The 13833-nt window shown below is 42.4% G+C and overlaps 1 protein-coding gene across 2 annotated transcripts in view; it reads right to left on the bottom strand.

The window, feature by feature from the left end:
* CRTC3 (CREB regulated transcription coactivator 3) overlaps positions 1 to 13833 on the bottom strand; it is a 221507-nt gene that overhangs the window by 39377 nt on the left and 168297 nt on the right. For both annotated transcript variants that reach the window (XM_073618561.1, XM_073618562.1), the window contains 3 exons: positions 9809 to 9894; positions 5532 to 5581; positions 3639 to 3856 (listed from right to left, as the gene is read on the bottom strand). In XM_073618561.1, coding sequence (XP_073474662.1) covers positions 3639 to 3856; positions 5532 to 5581; positions 9809 to 9894 — 354 coding nt within the window. The remainder of the gene's footprint in view (positions 1 to 3638; positions 3857 to 5531; positions 5582 to 9808; positions 9895 to 13833) is intronic.

Genomic DNA, 13833 nt, shown 5'->3' with positions numbered 1-13833 from the left:
ACATTCTTCCTGTTCTCTAGCCGTCTGTTGCCATTCTAATAAGATATGTGTCTCATGGAAAGCGGCATGATCTTTATAGCCACTACTGGACTCCATAACCTTGTTTCATATTTCGGAACACAAAACGTGAGGCGCTAACTGATGTTACAAATCTTCATTGCCAATAGCCGTTCTCCATGCTGAGGTGGGAACTGGTTACTCAAAATATCACAAAACACACAGCATGGTTGAACAGCAGTGGTGGTGATAATGATGGGGGGGGGACTGTCAATCATGCTAGCTCCATCAGTGCACACAGAAAAAGATGTGACAAAGTGCTACATGCACATAGTGCCCTGAAAGATTGAAAAAAAAATAAATAAAAAAAAGAAGGTGAGAATTTAAGCAGGTGAGCCAGTCATCATGTGAAAAACCCACAGACAATGAGATCCTCTTAGATCCAGCAAATGTCACCTTGTGTATAGGAATGGCTTCAAAACAAGCAACTCTGTAAACTTAGCTTCATCCTTATCCAGGATTTGCCAAACATTTTTTCCTCTTCCGGACTCAGACCAGCACTTCTGGAAGCATCCAGGGATACCAAATTTTACACATTCCAGGAGGCTATGGGGCAATGTAAACTGCCCTGTTCTGGGCAATCTGCACTGTGCTGTGCATGTATTGCAGCCCATCCATAAGGGGCCGGCTGCAAAAACCAGGAAGAAACAGCAGGCCCTATGATGACATCGGATAAGATGGTGATGCTCAGGAACCTGGAGTGCTGAGACGGAGCTGCAGCTTACACCTAACAATGCTGGATTCACTGTGTATGTTTTCAACAATCCAGCACAGTAAAGCCTAATACACACGGACTAAATGCTGGGCGAGATCAGTTAGTTCAATAAAAACCAGGGCGACATTCAGGCGTGTGTATGGCAGCTGGTCTGACAAACCTCGGCCGGCTTCTGTTGGAGAAGCATGCTGGAAAACAAGCAGCCGACCGGTTCCCGATCAGCGATTCCCACCCAATGGTGGAGAGCGCTGACCAGAGTGTTCTGGTGGGGAAGCTAACTCCCTGTCAGAACACAATGGCTCAGATCAGAGCCGCTGTACTAACTATGCAAAGTCAGTGCAGCACTTTCCCCCTGCTGAGCTGTTGTGTTCTGACAGGGGGACGCCTCGCCGTAGCACTCTGAACAGTGCTCTCTGCTATTGGCTGAGATTGCTGATCGGAGTCAGTCGGCTGCTGGTTTTCCAGCATGCTCGTCTGAGAGAAGCCAGCCAGCTTCTGTCAGACAGACAGACATACACACGGGCCGAATGTCAGAGGTTTATTTTTTTTGTTTTAACCGACTGATGTCTCCCAACATTCGGCCCGTGTGTGCCAAGCTTTAGGGGGAAAGGAAAACAAAAAGTACAATTGTGTCCTACAACAATAAAGCATTTAATTAGCAGAATTTAAATGGATTAGAACCTTTGTCAGGATATTTGTGTCCCTGTTGATCACATTCCCCGTGTGGTCACCTAGTTAGGAAGTGAGAGAAAATATACAAGGGCAGCAATATAATCCATACAGGGGTACTAACCTTTCCATATGCTGTACAAAACTAAGGAAGAAAACAATATTGTGTGTAAATGTTTAGCTTTATGTGCAGAGAGCCTTATTTTCTCATGAACTGTTTTACCACACAAAGTATTATATTTTATCACCACCTCTACTCTCCTAAATAGAATAATCTCACTCCCAGTTATCACCACCATAAAGTTAGCAGTATTTTAAGGATTAATAACGTGATAATCTGTGTTAGTTGACTTGCTTTGTAAAATAGCTAAAGAAAAAACAAAACAAAAAAACAAACAGCAAAATAAAGTGCATGCATTAAAGCTGAACTAAAGTAACGAAAACAGATATTCAGTGAGGTAGACCTTGTGAAAACCTTCATTTTTCAGGTCCATTCAATAAGGGTGCTTGATTGAGTGCCCCATATAGGTTCCGGGTTTTCCCGGCATGGGGATGCACAGTTATTGCATTCATCTCCGTGTCGGCAGTCAACAGAAGTTTATTGGGACACGTAGCTGCATGGGTAGAGCCGCTATATCCCTATTTGACATGTGGGTGCATGCAGGTCCCTGAATTCACTGTGTTCAGGGACCCGCACCTGCACATTATATTGGGACAATGCACCTTTGTCCATGCATCCACGTGTTCCAATAGACTTACTGCCAGCACCAGTATGCAAGCAACACCTATCCACCCCTGTGCTAGGAAAACACGGACCTGCACGGGGCAGTCAAGCACCTTGATCTTATCCTGTAATGCTAAACAAATTTTATAGCTTATGCAAGCTGCTTCCTTAGTTCTAGAACTGAATAAGTGGCTTACATAAGCCACAAAACGTCTTCAACATTACAGAACAGGTCCAGCTGAATGTGACTGACTACTAATAGACAAGTGTCAAGGGACACCAATATTCAGGGTGTAACATAAAACCGTCGCATTGCTTAACCACTCCCAGTATAAACCCCCTCCTCCCCCTTACCTGAATCACAGTGTACTTCCACCTGCAGCATCCTGTGGTTATTTGAATTTAGCACAGCTGTACATAGCTCCACCTGCACAGCCATGTCATCCATTCACAAGGATTTGTGAATGGGCAGACTACAATTTCTATCTGCCACCACACCAGCACAAGTGTTGAGACATCACTGTACTTGTAGTGGGTTTACTTACAGCAGGGTTCCACTCAAATTTTTAGCTCAATCTTACCCCCTTCAGTTAATTGCATAGATGTTTAAATGCCACACGAAAAAATTTTTTATCGCTGAAATTACCTTTATATTGTACTTTATTGTGGCACTTCCTGTCTTTCCTCCCATGGGAGTAGGCGTGTTTATTGCCTTTCCCCGGCGCTGCACTGTCTCCTGGGAGCTTAGTGTCAGGCTTCCCAAGATTCAGTGCGGGAACAATGATCATGCGTGTGAACAAGCTGTGAATGAACAGCATTCACCGCATCCAAGAAAACAATGCTTGTGGGCTTCACATGCCCACAAGCAAGATGGAAACAGCCAGCATCACATTATTAAAGTTATTCTTCAGTACGAAAACAGACAGAGGCGGAAATATTACACCCAAACTGAGTATTATTTTGGGGTTAGCAAAGTGTCTCAATGACCTAAAAAAAAAAAAAAAAAAGAAGATTGGTCGCTGGACTCCCGCTTTACTCAGTGATGGTAAGTCTGCACCTTTATAAAGGAGCTGTGGATGGGATGTAAACAATGCAGAAGCCTGCTCACTGCACCTGTGATGCATTAATCATGGATGCAATGCTCTGCAGGCTTCAATGCAAACATTTAACAAACGCACTTTTTTACATTCTATTATTGTGGGTGCGTTACATTTTTGCAAGAGGTGGACTATACACCAGGCATATCCAAGAGAAAAATACAGTTAAAAATTCTAAAGGGTCAGGACAGGACCGTAAAAACCAAAAAAAATGCAATATTTCAACTGGGTTTAAATTTAGCCAATCTCTCTGTTAATGCTTTTAGCAAACTGAAAAAAATTGGATTCACAACGCAAAAAAAAAAAAAAAGAGCCTAATGAGTTCAAGTCCGGTAGCCTTATAGTTCTATTTAAGAATTGTCTGTACATCACTGACCTGGAGAGTTACTGATGCCCAGGTGAGTCATAGCAGCAGGCAGCCCACTCGTGCTGTTTTCCGTGCCTAAGCTCCCATATGCCGTGTCATCTGGGTCCAGAGGAGTGGGCAACGGAGAGGGGAAATGGAGGTTTGTAAGGTCTGGCAGTGAACCTCCTGTGTTTAGATTCCCCTGGAAATGTGAGATGCCTGCGTTCTGATCAGAAGATGGAAAAACTCTGTAGATAAAAAAAAGAGGAAATGCAAATTGATCAATTCTACTTGTCATATTAGCAATAGCGATACTAAATTGGTTACAGTACAAAACTGTTTAAACTATAAGTTACCTATATTATAGTGGAAGTCTAGGCTATTGCTAACAAGCAGCTAGCAGTGGTAGAATTTCAGTTTTGCTTTATTCCGCAATCATACTGACATTAAAGTAGTAGTCCAGGCTATTACTAAGCTTCAACCTTCTCCCACCCCGTTCTAAATACTATTCCAACTACCCTGTAGGGGTAGAGAGCCTGTATGAGCGCTCCCCCTAGCAAGTGCTAGAGGAGCTGGAAGCATTGGCAGGGGACCCCAGAAGAGGAGGATCGGGGCTGCTCTGTGAAAAACCATTGCATTCTATCCCTGAAATACAAACTCGTTTATCTGCCCATCCCTACTTCCTGCCATGTGAGTGATTTGGAAACCCTGCCATGTGAGTGATTTGGAGGCTGCTATTGCTGACTTCTTATTTTTAAAATGTTCATTATCTGGCTATCATGCTGATGCCTCAGCTTCAACGTTGTCAGAAACACTGACCTACAGCAATTAAAGAAATAAGGAATAACAGCTCACCCATTTGCTGTATACATTACACAGACTTCTCATATTATAATATAGTAAAACCTTGGACTGCAAGCAGAATTCGTTCCAGAAACATACTTGTAATCCAAAGTACTTGTATATCAAAGTGATTTTCCCCATAAGAAATAATGGAAACTCAAAGGACACAACCATTTATTCATAGGTCCTTCAGTTTACAGTCCATATAAAAACATTATAGCAATGTGATAGGTTGTGTAACCATAAAATGTCCATTAACAAATAGAAGCTTCTACAAGGGGATTAGAAGCAAAATCCAGCAGGAGCTACAGAGTATAAAAGAGAAGAGAGGCGACTAAGTGTAGCAATATGCTTACATTTAATGAAGGTACAACATTTAGCAACTCACATGGCACATCTAAGTATGCAGGCATCTGGGGTAAAGCGGTCCACATAGACCATACCCCACGAGGCTTGAACCGCTCGTGGAGCGCAGAGTGGAAAGGATGATGTCGATGGCGGTGAGGAGGATGATCTATGTGGACAGCTTTACCCCAGATGCCTGCATACCTAGATGTGCCGGTTTTAATGATGTGTTTACTAAATGTTGTACCTTCATTAAAGCGGCATTCCGCCTGAAAAAAAAAAATTAAAAGTCAGCAGCTACAAATACTGCAGCTGCTGACTTTTAAAATATGGACACTTACCTGTCCAGGGCGCCCGCGATGTCCTCACCCAAAGTCGACCCGTCCCTCCGGGTGGAGGCACTGGCATTGCTAGTAAGGGAATCAGGAAGTGAAGCCTTGCAGCTTCACAGCCTGGTTCCCTATTGCGCATGTGCGAGTCACGCTGCCCGTTCTGAGTGCTCCCTGCTGTGTTCAGGGACGTGTGTCTCCCAGAAGAGAGCGGGGGGGACAGAGGAGGGGCCAGACATGGTGCAGATCGCCACAGATACTTTTATACCCAGTTGTGACATGAAGCTACTCTTATATCAAGACATTGCTTATATATCAAGTCAAAATTTATTAAACAATTTTGCTTGTCTTGCAAAACACTCTAAAAAAAAAAATATTAAAAAAAGGGAGAGACTTCAATACATACTTGATTCCAGGAACTTCACAAGACCGGGGACGAGATGTCATAGACTGGACCTATACACCGCACACAACAGAAAAGAATTCAGCTTTCAGTCTGCACCAAGGAATGTTTCAAAATAGATAAAACATTAAACTGGATCTGTAGTTACATTTTTAAACTCGGATAACTGACTTGTCTATGTGAGGGATCAAAATTATCTCCTTACATGAATCCTTGATCCTTTAAACTTGGAAACTACATGTGTCCCTGTGAACAATGGACTATAGGGATAACCCACAATGGATTTGAATTGACTACATAAGTAAGTGGGATACACATAAATATATATATATATATATTTTTTTTTTAAATTCCCATCAAGGTGTCAGCTGCATATTGAGTGTTTTACCATCAATGGCTTTTTTGTGGGCTTTTGTGTGCTCCTCTCCATTTCCTTACATCCAGCAGGTTTTTATGTCGGTCCCTCTGGACCTTCTGCACACTTTCCGGACAAAATCACCACCTGGAAACCACTCTGTCCCTATGTTTTTAGCTGGCTCTGGTTACACACGATATTTCAATTTGAAGAGGTCTTCATCCCCCTGAGGAATATCAGGACAGAATACGATCGAAACGTGTTGGGGTTTTCTGAGTGGTAGCATCCAGTGTTGAGAAATACACTTTGCAATTCTTGCTATCTGCATATGTAACATTGACATCTGTTTTTTGAATATCATTCATACCAGAGCTCATGTCATTTTTAATTCACGTTCCATATATGTTTGTACGCAATAAAGAGAAATTTTTTAAAATATATTTGATCTAGTTAATTTTTTTTTCAGCTGCCTATAGGCCCTTGGGAGCATTTTATTTTCAGTTTTCTAAATATTGCTCTATAGCCCTAAAGTGCAGGTTGCATGACCAAAATCCTAGGCATTATTTATTTAAAGGGTCAGCTTGATGTGATCTAGCAGGAATTTATTTTCTGAATAAAGTTCCGCTTTAAAGTGGTTGTAAAGCTTTGTTTAAAAAAACAAAAACAAAACAAAAAAAGCACGTTATACTTACCTCTGTGCAAGGGTTTTGTACAGAGTGGCCCCGATCCTCCTCTTCTGGGGTCTCCCCGTGGCGCACCTGGCTCCTCCTCTTCGAGTGCCCCCATGGAAAGCACTTGTTCGGGTGCGCTCCAGAGTCCTGCTGCTGCGTCCATTGACACAGACAGCAGGACTCGGCCTCACCCCCCCTCATCACTGGATTTAATTGACAGCAGCAGGAGCCAGTGGCTCTGCAGCACAGGTGGTTTTTCATCCTAAGGCATAGAATTGTGAGGGTTTACAACCCGTTTAAGCCTTACGTCCTGGAATTCCAGTTTCTGCTTTAAAGTGATTGTAAAGATTCGCGTTTTTTTATTTTTAAATAACAAACATGTCATATTTCCCTCCACTGTGCAGTTCGTTTTGCAGAGTGGCCTCGAACACCAACTTCTGGGGTCCCTCGGCGGCTCTCTCGACTCCTCATCACTTCAGATAACCCCCTAGAAGCGCTGTCCCCGGGGTTACTTTGCGGGCGTGCTCCAATGTCCAGCATTTGCGTCCATATACACGAATGCCGGACTCAGCCACGTGATTGGATTTGATTGACAGCAACAGGAGCCAATGGCTGCGCTGCTATCAATCTATCCAATCAGGAGCCGAGAACCCTGGGCAAAGGAAGAGCGCATCTCCGCCAGGTGAGATTCCAATGCTCAGGTAAGTAAAATGGGGGGTGGCTGGGGGGCCGGTGACTGCCAGGTGTTTTTTCACCTTAATGCATACTATGCATTAAGGTGAAAAAACACGAGGGTTTACAACCCCTTTAAGCTCATGGTCACTTCATCGGACATAAATTTAAAGTAGCATTGTCCCCCTAAATTTGTTGAATAAATGAATAGCTATAATCAGTGGCTGTCAGACTGCTAGTCACAGTTTTTCATTTAAATGTCATACACACTACCTCTGCCACCCCGCGCTGAGTCTCATCCTGTCAACGATCAGCCCTGCTTTTCGCCCCTTTTTTTGAATTACTGTATTTAAAATATTATTTCAATTCTATGTATGGTGTATGTTTGTATCATTTTATCACAACGCACACCAATGAAGTGCACACATGGCACTGCGAGTCAGGGGTTTCCGGCAACACTAGTAGGAAGCCAACCTCAATAATTTTAGTGCCAGTTTAGTGCCAGTTGCTTAATTGCAGTTTTATGTACCTTTGGTTTTCACCATTTTGCAAAAAGACAGTTTAAAATTTACAAATATTTGTTACCTAATAACTCAATACAGCTTTACATTTAGTATGAGTTATGTTGGGTTTGTGTGCACTTATAATAATGTTAATGTATTTTTATAGAAAATATTGTTTTGATAAACATTTGGACAAATATCACAGGACTTCCAGTACAATCAGTACTGCGATTAAATAAAATAAATAAATTATGGTTTGGAGGGTTTGTACAAACTCTGAAAGCTGTAGGAGGAAAGTAAGAAATTGCAATAATGCTCTGGTCACCTACAGTTAAAGCGATTTTAACGTGGAACTATAGGCAAAACTATTTTTTTTATTTTGGATATAGTAAGGGAAGGTTATTGCCTCTGTCATTTTTTTTTTTCTTTTCACCATCTGTGTCCTATTGGGGAGATATTCCTTCACTTCCTGTCCCATAGCCAAACAGGAAGTGAGAGGAAATCCCTGCAAATTAAGGGTATTCCTTGGGGACCCCCAGATCACCAGAACTAGTGTCCCCATTGGTAGATTTACCCTCTTTTACTTTTCTAGGGACAACCCAAAATTTGGGATTTTCTTTTACTTTCACTTTTAAAGATGATGGTAAACAGGACAACTAGAAAGGGGGAATCTCCTTAACGGGGACACAGACAACAAAATAAACTGACTTGTGTTCCAATCCCTCTTCAACTAAAAACAAAAGTTTTGCCTTTAGTTCTACTTTAAGGGGGTTCCTTGGGGCTCCCAGGTCACCATAACTCGTGTCCATATTGGAAGATTCCCCCTCTATTACTTTTCTGGGGACAACCCAAAATGTGAGATTTTCTTTTACTTTCAATAATAATAATAAAAGGGACAAATAGAGGGTGAATCTCCCTAACGGAGGACACAGACAGCAATACAAACTGACAAACATTCTAATCCGGTTTTGCATTTAGTTATACTTTAAAGTCTTGCTTTTGTTTTTTTGTTTAAAAATAACAAACATGTCATACTTACCTGCTCTGTGTAATGGTTTTGCACAGAGTAGCCCAGATCCTCCTCTTGTCGGGTCCCTCCTAGCCCCACAGCATGCAGCTTGCTATGGGGTACCCGAACCGATCCGCAGCTCTCTGTGTCCATTCAGACACGGAGCTGTGGCTCGGTCCCGCCCCCTCTCTCTCCTCATTGGCTCACTAACTTTGTTTGACAGTAGTGGGAGCCAATGGCGTCCGCTGTGTGTCTCAGCCAATCAAGATGGAGAGTCCCAGACAGGCGAGTCCCTCGTGCAACATCGCTGGATCAAGATAAGGCTCAGATAAGTATTAGATGGGCTGCTGCACACAGAAGTTTTTTTTATCTTAATGCATTAAGATAAAAAACCTTCTGCCTTTAGAACCATTTTAAATGTAGCATGCAGGTCCTGGTAGAGAAAGGGTTAATACCACTTGTCATCCATATATAAAACAGTTTTAAAATACCCTTGTTGCTAATGTCCCGTAAAAAAAAAAAAAAGTCTGTAAATAGTTAACTTGCCTTTTCCTGTGCCACCGAAAGCTGCTCCAATGCAAAGTTTTCCATACAATTCTTTAAAACATTTACTATAGCAACAGGGTCCCTCTAACATCTTAAAGCCCTCTAAATTTGACAAAAAGTCATATCGCCAGCCTTGTCACTCAGTTAACACCTCTCTAGACTTTGTGGCACTTTAGTGATTGGATCATCTTGATTAGAACACGATGTTCACAACTTTTTGCACCTCTAACCATGTCTTTGGACAAGCAACATCTGCTGGACACATTTCATGAGAACATGCTAGTTGGATTAAGGTGACCGAGTTACCCATGTGGGCATTAACCGTGGGGTATTCCATAGACATACTTTGAACTGAAAAAGTTTAGTTTTAGTTTTCATAGTTTGAACTGAAAAAGCCATTTGGAGAAATGATTCTGCTAGTCTAGTGACAAACTTCTACCAGTCACACCACAACCTGGAGAAATGAGAACCTTCATAGATAGATAGATAGATAAACAAGAATTTGATTGAAGATAAAACTGCACCTTTTGGGCCTCCCATAGCTGTTTCGGCAGTGGCTTTGAAACGTTAAGCAGATTCTCTTCCGCCAAAGCACTTGGAAAGGAAAAAACTAAAATAGAACAAGAAATTATTTTTACAGAAGAGTTCTCACAAACAAATTCATCCTGTAATGAAGATGTACAATTTTACACAGCAAATCCAATTTATAAAGAAATACATTTCCATAGGCGCATGGAGTTCTATTCACTCCATGTGGTTTTCATTTTGGTGCAGGTTTACCAATTTTTAGCCCGATGTATCAGTGAATATCTATGTTTGTGCGTCTCGATGGCTGTGATAAGACAACCCTATAAGTACTTTCTGTGCAGTAATGGTCATAGCTTTTCCACAACTCTCCAACACCAGAGAAGGTCCACCTTACCATCCACAGGGAAGTATGGTATGGACAGTCCTCCTATAATCATAAACATATGTACTAGGCCAGGGGTCTCCAAACTTTCTAAACAAAGGGCCAGTTTACTGTCCTTAAAGCATAGTTCCGCCCGTTTTTTAGTTTATTAAAAGTTAGCAGCTGCTGACTTTTAATAAACAGGCACCCACCTGCCCCAAGTTCCAGCGATGCGGGCACCCGGTGCTCCTTTCCCCCTCCTCTCCGCAGTGCCGTCATAGCAACTGTGGGCACCCGGCCGTGACAACTCATGGCTTCACGGGCGGGCGTACACTGTGCATGCGCGAGTCGCGCTGCGCTCTGCTATGGCCAGGCAATCTTCTGGGACCTGTGACGTGTCCCAGAAGATTGCTGGCAGGGAGGGGCCACCTAGGGCGAGAGGAGGAGTCGCCTAGGCGGTTGAGAAGAGGAAGGAGGAAGTGGGACAGGAAGTCCCACTAAAAAGAATGTTCTGCCTTTACAACTCCTTTAAGTTCAAAGTGGCATTAAAGCCAAAACCAAAAATGTAATCTATAGTAGCTTACCAATCATTAGATGCATTAGTTTTCTTTTTTTTTTATATTTTAACCTGATGATCTGGCCAGTAACACACCTTGACTCAGAATGAAAGAGCACAGGAGGCACTTTTGGACGGCAGCATTGTCAGTCTGGGGGGAGGGGGATGTACTAGCAGATTTAGTTACACTAAAAAATTCAAGCCAAATTCCAGCTCACACTGCAGTTTACAGCAACTGTTTTTTTTCCTTTTGGGATAAAGGTTTCATATGAATAACTCAAACCTGATCATTGTAAGCACCCCCTGTCAGTGATAAACGTTTTGTCTTTTTCCTGCAACATCTGAAGGAGTGCTTGTTCTGTTGGAAAAACAGCCGACTTAACCACTTACCTACCCGCCCATAGTCATATGACATCTGCTGGTGGGATCTCCCATCCTGTGAGGGCGTCATATGACGTCCTTGGCTTCCCGGCGGTATATGGGGCGCGTGTGATGTCCGCCGGGCACCCGCGATTGCTGGTAACAGAACAGGAACATGGATCTGTGTGTGTAAACACCGATCCATGTCCTGTCAGGGGAGAGGAGACAGATCGTGTGTTCTTAGTATATAGGAACACCGATCGGTCTCCTCCCCTAGTCAGTCCCCTCCCCCCACTGTTAGAATCACTCCCTAGGCAACACATTTAACCCACTGATCGCCCCCTAGTGTTAACTCTTTCCCTGCCAGTGACATTTATACAGTAATCAGTGCAAATTTATAGCACTGATGGCTGAATAAGTGTCACTGGTCCCAAAACAGTGTCAAAAGTGTCCGATGTGTCCACCGCAATGTCGCAGTGACAAAAAAAAAAAAAAATCGCTGATCACTGCCATTACTAGTAAAAAAAAATAATAATAAAAATGCCATAAATCTATCCCCTATTTTGTAGGTGCTATAACTTTTGCACAAACCAATCTATATATGCTTATTGCGATTTTTTTTGTTGCCAAAAATATGTAGAATACATATCGGCCTAAAGGAAAAAAATTAGCTTTTTTTAAATAAAATTGGTGTTATTTATTATATCAAAAAGTTGTCGATCTTTTTTGTTTATAGCGCAGGTTTATAGCGAGGTGATCAAATACCACCAAAAGAAAGCTCTATTTGGATACAGTGTTGCATGACCGCGCAATTGTCATTTAAAATGTCACAGCGCTGAAAGTTGAAAATTAACCTGGACAGGAAGGGGGTGAAAATGTGGTATTGAAGTGGTTAAAGAGAATGTAAACCCCGATTCATGAATTTTGAGCTGGGTACATATATCTGTAGTGTTTTCTTATCTCTCTTCAAAGAGCTAAGTCACATAGCATGATAACTTCTGACACGTTCTCAAGGATGGGAGATCGAAATCTGTGTGTGTGTGTGTGTGTGTGTGTGTGTGTGTGTGTGTGGTTTGCTATAAATAGATTAGCAGTCAGCTTGCCTTCTAAGAGCAGAGCTCTGCACATTCTTTTCTTCCTTTTTCCTATGAGGAGTGGGGGTGTGTGCCTTTCCTCCAATCAGCTGTCTTGGCTGTATTTCAATAATCCACTCCCAGTGGTAACCAGGAAGAAAAAAAAGTTTAACAGGATGTCCACTTTCTAAAGGATATATACAGATGAAGAGAGCGGATACACATGTAAAACGTATGTAGGGAAATTTGTTTCAGCTCTGTGTATCATCTAAAGCAGTTCACTTCACTGGGTATATGTGAAGGTTTACATCCACTTTAAGGAAGCTATGCATGGACTGAAATTCAGCCGGTTCAACAGGGACTGAATTTCGGTATACAGACCTTCTGAACAACCAGCCTGTCAGTTTTTTCTCCAGAATGATCAGTGCGGCTATCTATAGCCGGCAACACTGATCAGTTTGTTCAGATGGCAGGAGAACTCTCCCTGCTGTCAGAATACAAAGGCTCTGCGGGAGCAATTCATTCATCCACCTGAAATGTGTGGATGGGGAAAACTGGTCATTTTTTTTTTCCATTCAAACCCTGGTTTGAACGAAAAAAAAAAAAAAAAAAAAAAAAAAAAAGAGAAGATCACCAGATGGAAATATAGGAAGGAAAGCCTAAAAAGAAAAATGAATGCAGCCATCACATCTTGGAAGGCTGCAACGTAATAAAGGTTTGCTTTTGGGTTTAATACCGCTTTAGACCCCTTTCACACTGGAGGCATTTTTCAGGCGCTAAATGGCTCAAGATAGCACCTGTAAAGCGCCTGAAAAACGCCTCCCCTGCCACCCCAATGTGAAAGCCGGAGTGGTTTCACACTGGGGCGCTGCACTGGAAGGACTGTAAAAAAAAATCCTGCAAGCAGCATCTTTGAGGTGGTGGAGGAGCGGTGTATACACCGCTCCTCCACCGCCCCTGGCCATTAAAATGAATGGGCACCGCTGCTGAAGCACCTGCAAAGCGCTTCGGCAGCGGCGCTAAACGGGCGCTATTAACCCTTTCTGCAGCTGCTAGCGGGGGTTAAAAGCTAGCGGCGTTTTACCACCAACGCAGCTGCGCTAGTAATGTGAAAGGGCTCTTATGGTTTCTTTTTTTTCCCGTTAATGGCTTCTGCCTTTTTTGCTTTTTGTCCTTACAGCTGTTTTTCGTTTGTATTTTATGTACATGTCTAGCAGATTCAAGTTTTTATTTGTGGTTTCTGGTACAATAAACATGTGACAATGTTTAAACACTGAGAAATATTTTATTATATTTCACTACCAGAGTGTTCTTGTTCTTCTATTTTATGTAACATGATTACATTGTGTAGGACAAGGTCTGTTACAATTTTTGCTAGGTAGTAACTTTTGCATAAACTGTATCCTTCTTAGGTCTCATTCAACTGACACTCTTGTGTTTAGCTTTTCTAAATCCAGAAGTGATCTGGAAAGTTTAAAGTGGAAGTCCATGCTAAAACAAACATCCCTGCATCTATAGACACCCACGATCGAACACGAACCTCTCTAGTCCTGTAAAGAAGAAATCAGTATACATACCTTTTCTGCAGGTGATCCGACCCGATCAAGCGCTGAGGTGTCAGCCGCGGCATCGCTGTGGAGGAGGGTGCAGGGGAGGCAGCCAACAACGAAA

The sequence above is a fragment of the Aquarana catesbeiana genome, linkage group LG03, assembly GCF_042186555.1.
Source record: "Aquarana catesbeiana isolate 2022-GZ linkage group LG03, ASM4218655v1, whole genome shotgun sequence".
In the NCBI taxonomy this organism is placed as follows: Eukaryota; Metazoa; Chordata; class Amphibia; order Anura; family Ranidae; genus Aquarana; species Aquarana catesbeiana.
The sequence above is the reverse complement of the archived record's forward strand: the minus strand, read 5'-3'. Positions and strand labels throughout refer to the sequence as shown.